Below are 12,254 nucleotides of genomic sequence, written 5' to 3' on the forward strand. Positions count from 1 at the left end.
TGTACACAGCAAACGGAAGTGCGCTTTCGAGTCGATTGTTTCACGAGATTTTAATAACGGTGCAACGCAAAGAACAAGTCGACAGCCCATTGTTGACTTCAAGATGCTATGGCGGTTTCACTCCGAATAATTCCAATTTGATTTTATCAAGATTCATAGCCACGGGGGACAGTAGCTGCAACTCGTCGTTATGAAAAATACACTAAGTCTTAATTGTAACTCATTAATATTCGTATCTTAGGTTTTTTTCAGAAGATAGTACCTACCTATTTGATAAAATAAAATGAAAAACACAAAACTTATACTTCTAATCATAACCGAATGTTTTTACATATTACGTGCGAGTAGTTAAGAGAGCTGGCGTAAGTTATCAAATTCCTAAACTATTAAAATTCCTGACATTGATGGGGTCCCTTAACCTCTAGGAACATTTAGTCCCTTTGTCCTCTAACCTGAATCTTGGTTTACTGCCAATAAATAACGTCATTACCTGTTCAAGGGACACCGTAAAGCATCTTGAGGAACAATAAACAAATGTGGGATGCTATTAAAGCAGTATAAAGTATACCACATATTAAGCTGTCATTATTATAAGGTTCTAGATTTTATGAATAAACTGTAGAGGCTTTACTGTCAAGTTTAAAATAAAACAGGAATCATACTTCAAATTTCTTAACATGAAATGTAATTAATATTGTAACATAAAGAATATTACATGAGATGATATGAATACGTATTCTTAAATTAGACTACGTACGATGTTCATGTAAAATATAATATTACAGTAATGATACAAAAAATATGTTTCCACGTTCACAGAACCGAAAGTGTAATACGTAAACTTTTCCTAGCTACATACATATATCGAAGCGAGGGAAAACAATGACGATATCTCCCAATGAAACATATTTTTTTCTTCACAGGCAGCGGGGGCAATTATCCACATCTCGGACACAACAGCGCAGACGTCCTCGACTCACAATGGCTACCACTCGAGGTCTTGCTGTAACGAATCCACTACTCCACTACCTACTATCAACCAGTCCCTTTCGCGAAACTGGAGCGAGATTGTTTGTGCGACACCCCTACCAGTTAATGATGTATGGGAGGGGGGGCGTTCATTAAATGTTGTTTGTCGACGCCCTTTTTTTAAATTTCAGCCTCTTTCTTGGAATATATTTTCTGTGAATGATGTTGATTAGTATACGAAGTACTACACCCCAAAGGGCATGTTGCTCAAGGTAAATCTAATTATGTACCGTCTTGCTTATCAGAAAAGTAACGTCTCAGATTTTTTCACGCTAATGACTTAAATTACTTTTATTCAATACCTGTGATGTTACATTCAAGACTTTTCCGTAACAAAAAGATACGAAACATAGACTCGAATGATTGAAGTTTATACAATTCTAAAATATTGTTTTTGCGGTTTTCGGAATAGGAATATAAGGGCGATAAATACGACAACACTACATGGCTCTTATAGCCTGTATCCTATACAATTCATCACTCTCAATTGTTCGCCCCGACCCGTGCCCTGATCATTATTTAAAATATAGATGAGTGTTTTCTTTTCGATAATCGAGACCGTGATTGAGGGTTGAACACAATAGAACCTTCTTTGAAAGCGTCGCCAGTAGCTTGGGGCCCGAAGGACCAGTCTCGCTTATTTGTATTAGTAAATTGAAGGTACACTGTCCACGCTATCGAGGTCTCCGCAGTATCGCTTGACGTTCCCTCTCCGGTTACATTTTTAAAAACAGTGGGCGGAATGGGGGATCAATTAAGCTGGTCTTTGTGAACATTCTATCGGCGCGCAATGAAAAGAGTTGTGATTTTCTTTGATATGCGGAGACGCGGTTTGCCGAGTGAGAAATCAAAGGGCGCCATCGTGATGCATGACGGGTTTTATTAAGATTTAATGCCGCCAACGACACTCGGAGGCGGGAAAAGAACGAGTCTCAAGTATTCGATGTACGTATTACATGACGCCATTTTGTTTTTGTATGTACAAGTGCAGACATTAAATTAGAGTGCTGAATTCTTAATGAGCTTAGCTAAATTGTTTCTTTTGAATTCATATTTTTATAGATATTAATAACCAATTATTCTATATATTTTATTGTCACTACAAGTTTACGAAAATTCGAGTAACTGATATATAAGAAAAGTATCGCATAAATATTTATCTATTATCGTAATTCAGAGAATGTAAAACGCCTTTCTCAATCACAGTACAGGTTTCATGAAAACGTTACAAGCACTATCTACGATCATCGGCTTAACATACTCAGTTAATGAACACCCGTGGGCTTACATATTCGCTAGCCGTACGGGCTATAGTGAGGGGGTAGGGAGGCGCCCATCCCATCTTAGCTTTAAGCTGGTTCACACTCGCCGTCTAGATTTATGGATCGAAATAAATTGCTTGAGAAAAATGTTGATGAAGATTATCGGGATAAGAAGGATTTTTGATAGGATGCGCTAATTTGACGTTTATGAACTTTAGTATCTGAAGTTTTTCCTCATGATAATATTACGTTTTGAAAATCTGTCTTTTTGTCAAAAAGTTATTATACAATTTTTTATTAGTTCAGATATATTATTAGTTTAGATTAGTTTTAGTAGATAGATAAACCAATAAATAAAAATTATATGTGTATTTCATTATATGTATGTTTGATAAAATCAAAGTAAAATACATAAATATTAGATAAACGATTATGTGAATAAATCTTCTTCTATACATCTTTTAACTGTGCCATTCAAAATTTTATGAATATTCTAAAAGTCTACGAGAAGAACTCGAAATGAAAAGACAGGCATGTTAAACAAAAAACATCTTTCATAATCTTGGCCGGAGTTTGAGATTAAGTAACGTGTATCTAAAGCCTTAAGGAAACCTGTTAAGTATCCACGCTTACTAAGTAATTTATCCATCTATCGGCGAATACCCTGGGCACCTACTAATAACTTATGACGTCAGCAATGTGTAGTTAATACGGGCAGTTCCTTGCAAGTTGAGGGTAATATATCGTCTCGGAGATAATTGTTTATCTTCGCGGACTATCATAGTAGCGATTATTATTTTATCATTTATTATATGCTTATAGTTCACTTTATATTTATATTAACATTTACAGTATTGATTTTTATTTATTTTTGTAGACGATACGTATGTTTGAAGGTTTTATTATAATAGACAAATTCAAAAGCGTCAATACAATTGAGTGTGGATGGATTTTAATTTTAAAACTTGCTTTTTACGTTTTCCCCCCTTCATACATTTTAAATCAACTTAAATAATGCTAACTAAAACACACTTTCCAAAATCCATCGAAACTATTAACGTATTTGATTAAATCACTAAAGTACACCTCACACCATACTATCGAGACATTATTAATTAAAATCCTCAAGGAAGCCCGCACCTGTCCCAAGGCGTAGCAATCGGGTTAGACAAAGAAAGGACCAATTCGCCTCGGGCTAGCAAATCCTTATGAGGGTACTCCTTAATCCGGCCACCGAGGACCATGTATCGATACAGAATACATATATTTGTATTAAGATCACGTCCAAAGATGTTTTCGAGTTGAAAATCAAATAAGCGATATTCTATGACGGTAGATGACAATGTGGAAGCAGTTGAATTATGGTTAATACACGAATACATATACAACAATTTTATTAAATTTATTTGATTTGAATGCTTAAATTCTTTTTAATCTGACGTTTGGAAATAGTAGAATAAGGCACGCAAAACATACTTAGTAATTTACCAGACTAAATTAACGCTGAAGCGATTTGTAGCAATCTATCTCTCTCCCCAAATGCCAAAACTAACTCACTCCTTCCATACTCACCAATTCGCAACGCCACAATAAATAAGCCTACAATCGGAACAAATGGACAACCGGCAAATTAAGCCCCACGGTACTGCGTTTCGATTCTCATACATCAGGCACATCGATCTAACACGTCTGAACAAAGGCCTTAGCGAAACGTTCACTAACACGCGATCGTCTTACTTCCTACCAAAAATTGGTTATCCAAATTTGAATTCACATACCTAATTCATTGGGTTTAGAATTGATTGTAATATTTGTCAAAGAATATAGTAGTCCGAAATTAACACCGTACTGCATTATTTTATAAACTGGATAAATTTTATCGCAATTAATAATCACATAGTATCAAAACATATTGTTAATCATTCTTGACAATCATAAGCGAAAAGAATTGTTACTTTCACTTGAAACCAAAGGCTCTATATATGCTAACTTCTATCATACCAGCGTTGAAGATCTTATGGTAATTAATTTGTATTTATAATATATTTTGCAAAGCTAAGTTACGATTCGGTGTACACAACGGTCTGCCTTAATGCGGCCCGACCGAAAACAAAACAATCCGATGCTCACCTCCTCGCGTCCGGTTCCGTACAGTAAATTTACATTCCCCACCATCTATCCCAGAAGTCCATCCGGGCTGGCAATAAAACGATCTTAAGGAACGGAGGAAAACGTCTTAGCGCTCTTTGTTAAGGGAGGGCGGCGATCACTCGTTTCCGCTTTAATGATGTTAAGAGTTTAGACGTTGGTATTATTTGAGGATTATTTGGGACTGATATAGGCGCTTACTTATGAAGTCTAAGTTAGCTGTTTTCGTTTATGGAAACTTAAATAATTTAATACTCATTATGAAAAATTTTATTCATAGCGCAGTTTTTAGAAAATACGCCAAGCGAAATATGTTAAGTAAATTAATAAAACATTTAAATTGCATTCTAAGCTATCTTTCATTTTATATAGACGAATTTAAAACATGATATATAAAGTATGAATACATTGCTATAAAAATTTTAATCACTTAACTGTTACAAAATAATTTTATGAGAATCGCACTAACCCTTAAAATTATACTAAAATCTCAGTTTAAGATACACGCCGAAGGGAACTCTTCGTCCGCATGTTTATAGGTTGATGCTATCTCGTAATTGTGACAATATTTGGTTTTGGTACTTAAGGAGCCAAGGTAAATTATTCAGGCGTGACGGTATGGTGTTTAGCAAAAATCGGCTCTCTGATGGAAGCAATTTGGGTTAAATAACACGGAGTTATTTAGAGATATAGTAGTATGTCTTTGAATGAAGAAACATCTTACCTTAAGTGATGTAATAAGATGTTAAAAAAAAGGATTAGCAAAACACGTTAGCGGTCGTGGGATACTATCATTAACAATTATATTTGCCTATGTTTTTTTATGTTTCCAGATCCCGAAAGAAGATTTCATCACACTGGAAGCCAATGTGTGTTATTTATGACTTGATCATACAATGTATTAAAGTTTATTGCTTGTCGATTCCTTCGCTATATTTTACTTGTGTTTTTATATGAATGATCTATATCGCGGCATTTTTTCAGTGTTAAATTAAAGAGTAATATTTATTACATAAGTATATTAATGTTCTTTTTCCTGATCAAAAACATTTCATTGTTATTTAAGACAGACGTGTGACAGCGAAGAAGACCCTTAATCGTAATAGTAAACGTTGAAAAGTTTGCCAGTCGTTACAAAGTGGTTGGTCGAGATTATATCGCAAGAGCAGTGTCATATATCGGTCTAGAATCACGTGAACGAGATACAGACAAGTGGACATGAAATTCGATGAGAATTTAGAGTGATAGGTACATTTTGTTATTACTCTAATATGGGATAATTTAGTAATTAGATATTTTACAACTTTTATTTGCAGGCTATCCTATATATTCCCATAAGTATCGGAAAAAGTAGAAGATTTACGGCATAACTCTTTTGGGTTCTGCATTATTTTTCGAAAGGTCTTTTCAACTTTATTCCCTTTTCTACTTAATGGCACAGCTGTATAAAATAAATAAAAAGGCATGCTTGATATAAATCGCATCCTAACTCAATTAGCAGTGCAAGAAAGGGCATTAAGATATATATTGATGTACCAAATAGGTTTCTGGTTCAGAATATTCTAAAGCTACATATATCTAACAATATTCTTATACATGTTTTAATTTTTGTGGTTGATTGTATTTTGTTGATAATATAGTGATTCGAAAAGTATGTTAAGCCGTTATTAGGGTTTTACGATTTACTTCAGAAACGATTGGGCAATTCCAGTCAAGCTCTATATCCCCGTTCGAGTACTGGTCACTATAAATCGCCCTATGAGAAGTAGTGATTTAATCGGTAACCTCAGAGTCCCTCAGGAAACCTATTAAATCGTATGGTCAGAGGGTAATTAATTCGGCGGTAACGTTCCAAGTGAGATTAATGGCGGGCGCAGAAATTGACCTCTTTCCAATGTCTATTGTAATGTGTTCATTGTTTTATTTTACGTAATTACGGTTAGATTAGTTTTCGGCTTATGTTATTAGTTTGTTTATTTGCAAAGATCGTTGCGTGAATCTAAAACATTTATGTAACTTTCAAGAATTTGCTTTAGATTTTCAGGAATAACAATGATATAGATGACTTTTGATTAAATTGTATGTGTCACAGTATTTTTAGACTACTTCAAAAAGAAGGATCGATTCGACTGTATGTTTTTTATGTGTACGTGTTGCCTCATAACTTTTGACTATGTGGACCGATATCGATGATTCTTTTTTTTTGTCGAATGGTGGTCCTTGGCATGTGTCCTAATTTAAAGTTATCGAGATCTGACGAGTAATTTTTGAATTATCTCTAATAATGCGTATTACTTGACTATTTTTTTAAACACCGGCGGTCGTAGGCTTCGATACCCACTGGAAGTAAATATACAATATCATATACATATATCAATTTCACTCTGAACATTTTTAACGCTATCCTATATAATGTAAAAGTATAGCACATAGCATTGCCATAAAAGTTTATTGTAGTTCACAGGAAAATTTTGTGGGACTTTAGTATGAGACTTAGGATTACCAAATGAGAGCTAAGTGAGCAACAGTGTTATCAATCCTTTTGTTTACATGTTATAGAGAGTGTGCCGCCGGCGCAAGGCTTTATATTTATAGTGAATACAATTAATGTGACAATAATACTAATAGGGTCGACTTTTTTTCTAGACATAGGTATTTTGTTGTAAATTTTATTTTTGACGTCTTTTTTACCGACCATTTTACATAAACGAAATATAAATTTGTTGCCTTTTATGCTCGATGCTCGATTAATATATTTTTTTCGTAATTCTGTACCTCTACTAATTCTTAGAAAAAATATTCAATATATTATTAGGTTTTGAAACAATATTATCAATATGTTAGCGTTAAATATTTGAAAATATAATTGGGTTTGCTCGCAAACGAAAAAAAAAAACCGACTTCAATTACATCGACGAGTAATTGAAGTCGGTTACATATACAATACAACGTGGATCGACGAAAAAATAGTCAAGTAACTACGCGTTATCAAAGATTGCTCAAAAAGTAGTTATCAGATCTCAATAAAATTTATATGTGACCACATGACAAACATCCAGCTTTCGATTAAATTAAAAATTATTAAAATCGGTACACCCAGTAAAAAGTTGTTGCGGATTTTCAAAAGTTTCCCTCGATTTCTCTGGGATCCCATCATCAGATCCTGGTTTCCTTATCATGGTACTAAACTAGGGATATTTCCTTTCCAACAAAAAAAGAATTATCAAAATCGGTACATCCAGTAGAAAGTTATGCGGTATAATACAACGTAGGTCGACGAAAAAAGCGTCAAGTAAAAACGCATTATTAGATATAACTCGAAAAGTAGTTGTTAGATCTCAAATATATTTAAATGGGACCAATTGACACACACCACCTTTCGATTAAAAAAATTTTTGTCGAAATCGGTCCACACGGTCAAAAGTTCTGATGTAACATACATAAAAAAAAGATACAGTCGAATTGAGAACCTCCTCCTTTTTTGGAAGTCGGTTAAAAATGATATTAACTCTCGTCTATGGGTTATTAATATTGTTCATTCATTTGCTCTTTATGTCACTTTACTATACTTACAATATTACTCTATTGTCTGTGGTTGGAAGTACGCCATATTTGTTTACTATTTAAGACTCTTCCAAAAAATAGAATATACATATATTTATTGGAACGAAGTTCTTTATGGCAAGCTTGTCATTTGGCTGGGCGAGGGAACTGAAAAAAATGTGATACTAAAACCGTAAGAAAAATATATAACGGAAGTGACGTAATATCAGTCACATACGACTGAATAATATAACTTTGAAAAACTAAAATATTACTAGTAAACTTTTTTTAAAATTATTTATGTAATTCTATACTGTTGACAAAAATAAATAAAGCCATATGTTTTTTTATTTCACTTAATAGTTTGAATTATTATTATTTTTTTTTTATGGTATTTGTTACTTTCTAAAATACTAAATTTCCTAAATACTTTTATGTACTTAATTAAAAACCAATCAACAAAATTAAAAAAAAAAAAGTCAAGAACTAGAAAATATATATAAAAATCAACATTTTTTTTCAAATTGTGTTGCTTTTATACTATCTGAAGGAACTTCATTCCTACCTGGTGTCCCATGACACCACATAATTTTTAAGATGCTGCTGATCCCGGTTGTCATTACAGTCATCTGCAAGCAATTGTTACACATAGTAGGAAATACACCCGCAAACCCGCATTGGAAGGGTGTGGTGTGTTAAGCTTTGACTAATATTTTAAATGGAGAAAGAAACTTATGCCCCGTAGTATCTTACTACAGGCTGAAGCAATTAATCAATCAATCAATAATTCAATCAAGTCTACTAAAATAATGTTAATATCTTATAAATATTTGTTTTATTTGAACATAATTAATTTAGTTCTAAAGCTCAGTCAGAGCACTATAAAATAAATAAATAAATCATTTATTTCTCTCACTACAAAATACACATCTAAAACAGAAAAATAAAACTAAATAAAAAAATACGAGTAGGCTTTAAAATCACTTGTGAATCATCATTTTTCAAAGTATATACTTTTTTTAATGTAATATTATCAAAGATTCAGAATGCAAATTCTCTTCTAAGAGTCGTTACCCACACAGTTCAATCATGTCCTGCATGAAATCCCTAAATTATAAAGAGATAAATTTATTTATTTATTTTATAGGCAATCTGACAGCGTTATGTTACAATAGTATGTTACAATATAATGTACATGTATGGCCAAAATAGGATCATCCTGATATTTAAAAAAAACGTTAAGTTAAACGTAAAGTTTATAACTTTGTTGTTTGTAGGAGGTAATCTTCGCAAATACTGATCCGATCATGAAAATTCTTTCACTAACAGAAAGCTACACTGTTCAGTAGTGATTTCGGCTAAATTTTATTGTTATTGAACAAAAAATTCAGGAAAAATAATAGTATATGTAAATCAAGTCAGAGAAATGCGAGCGAGATAACAACATTCTTATATTATATTTGCATCACAAAAATAATAATTAACACACAACAAAGTGGGCACAAGTCGGCTAGTATTGAATAATACGAGTTTGGTCATTCAAATTTATGAAAAAAAAAAAAAAAAACAATACAGTGCCAATTAAAATATTTATGATTATTTACCTATTGCTAAGTGAAATATATTTTATTACACTTTTACTATTCAAACATAATGTTAACCCAATACCTCAAAATATACAAACCATAAAATGCTTATTTAATAACTTGGAAAATTCAGCTTTAACAACAAGCAGCTCCAAATCTGCCAGTCTTCATGTTATATTAATGTACAATTACACTATTTAACTTTATTAACTTTTTATTTTTTTATTAACTTATTAAAAAAATTTATCTGAGATAAACATCTTAGCATTCCATGGATTCACCGTGCGAGTGCCGGGTCCATCGAGTTGTAGAGGAAAAACAAACAGTTACAAAAACTTCATTTGATAAGACATATGAAAAGTACAAAAAATTAATAAGAAAGGTGTTTTAATACAACATAATAAAAAAAAAACTTGTCAGAGATTCTACATGATCCACATAAGAAAAATGTATGTTACATTAAGAAAAGACTAGGACACAGAGAGGACACAGGAGACACAACAAACAAACAACACTCACACAAAAAACACAAAGTATTAATAGAGTTTTACTATATTTACTATTGGTAGCTTAAGTACTTTTATTTAGTTAGAGTAGTGAAGTATTGTACTTTTTATTTTGTAATAATTAATATGTGATGTATAAGGTAATAGAATCATCACACATTTTATTTTATACGAAGTAAAATGCAACGTTGGCTATTTTTCAAGTGCAGTACTGTAGTGCAGCTGTAAGACTTTTTGTTTTTCACTTATGTTTCAGACGTGAGTTTGACAGTTAAAATAACATAACCTCAAAGGGTAAACTAACAGTATTTGGTAAAAAGTATGCTAAAAATTATAAAATAATAGTGAGTCATTACCTGATATGGTGTTTCTTCATTGTGTTCCTCCAAACGTTTCAAGTTAATGCAAAAGAAACAGTTCTCTAACGAATTCCAAACATACAACACATCGTCTTGAAGTACAAACAAATTGCGCAATTTTTCACTATCATTTTCTTTCAAACTTTCTTTTAAGTCTTTAAAAATTTTATGACTTGCTAATTTAGTATCGTATAAACGGCTATCCATCGTAAAATCGGTTATTAACGGTTTGTTTTGATGTTTTTCAACCAATGTTTTCAACTGCCGTTTTGACGTTTATACTAGTTTGACATTCGAACTTAAGAAACCGCGCTCATTTACGTTTCGTTTTCACAAACCCGATATTATCTGCTTGCAAATAATAAGATCATAAAAAATATTTATATGTCAACATAACAATAAAAATATTGTTAATTTTTTACTTTAAGATGTACATGAAATAAATATTTTATATTGAGATACATATGGTACACACAGCAGTTTGCAATTTTATTTGGGTTTCATGGGTTCATGGATCGCAATGATTAACATTTAATGAGTGGTACCATGGTAAGGAAACCAGGATCTGATGATGATGATTCCAGAGAAATTTAGGGGAACCCTCGAAAAGCGTAGTAACGACTAGTGCGTTTGTTAGTTTTTTCGTCTACTTACATTGTATTACTTGTCGATGTAATTGAAGTCGGTTTTTTTCGTTTGCGAGCAAACGTAATTATTATTTATCTTTTTGATTAAAAATACTGTAATTTTAAAATAAATTGCCTGTACCGACTGTTTTTACCATTTTAATTTACTATTTTTTAATAGCATTTAGTTATTCAAAACAAGCATAATATACAACATATCTCTCGTGGAAATCCTTTTACCAATTTCAAATGTTTCCAGGTTCGCTGCAACAATATAATATAGATACTCTGTGCGCATCTATATCTGATATTCAACAAGCAATCGTGTAAGTAGGCTCGAATGAAAATATTATACGTACATAGGTGGAAACTCGCGCATATTTCACTCAGATTCCAAATGGTATCACGTAATTTCATCTCCCGGGCTTGCTTTCTTATAAATAAACCAAGATATAGGCAACGATAAATTTCGTTTGCTGAGATTTGTGAGCTTCGGTTGTATAATTTAAATTCCTTGTTTTAAAGATACGTTCGTCGTTTGATGATGAACAAGTTTGTATATTTTTTTTATAATTATAGAAGTTTATTGAAAATTTTAATAGAATAATAGAAAATGCTATTTCTTTTTCAAATCAACGAAATCATGTCGGGGATGCACTATTATACAAAAGTGTCTGTGTGATCTTTTCCAGTTCCACTTCTTCTCTCTTATCTGTTTTAGTTTCTTGAACAAATGATATATATTTATTTACACAGGCATTACAGCTAGTCAGCTTTTTCGAAATAAAAACATTTTTTTTTTGTTTTGGTCGGGTTCTTAACGTATATTAATTCAAAAATAATTTCCGAAAATTTCTATTAAAAAGTTCTAGCCATTTTTACCGACATGGCCAAGAAGTCGCGCGACCCGGGTATGACGTACATATTTATTTGTTTAAGTACGTGCTTTGAAAGGAGCCTTACATCATTGCTCCATTCAAATCATTGACAATTAACATGCCAACATGGATCACCACATCAGAGTGGTTTAGCCAAAAATATTGCTCAAATGGTGTTGTATTCCTGTGATTACTAAGGTAGTCAGAGCTTATGGGTAGGGTCAGTGGTAGGTTCAGCAACGCGCTTGCGATGCTTCCGATGTTGCAGGCGTCTATGGGTTACCATTTGGTGGGACTCATATTTGTTTACCACGCCT

At 32.6% G+C, this 12,254-nt stretch overlaps 1 protein-coding gene across 1 annotated transcript in view; it reads right to left on the bottom strand.

Moving 5' to 3' along the window:
- LOC123663704 (nucleoporin 88) overlaps nucleotides 1-10,690 on the bottom strand; it is a 111,350-nt gene extending 100,660 nt beyond the window's left edge. Inside the window, exon 1 of the mRNA XM_045598371.1 lies at nucleotides 10,431-10,690. Coding sequence (XP_045454327.1) covers nucleotides 10,431-10,640 — 210 coding nt within the window. The 5' untranslated portion in view covers nucleotides 10,641-10,690. The remainder of the gene's footprint in view (nucleotides 1-10,430) is intronic.
- Between the last annotated feature and the right edge of the window lie 1,564 nt (nucleotides 10,691-12,254).

The sequence above is a fragment of the Melitaea cinxia genome, chromosome 20 (assembly GCF_905220565.1).
Source record: "Melitaea cinxia chromosome 20, ilMelCinx1.1, whole genome shotgun sequence".
NCBI classification, from domain to species: Eukaryota; Metazoa; Arthropoda; class Insecta; order Lepidoptera; family Nymphalidae; genus Melitaea; species Melitaea cinxia.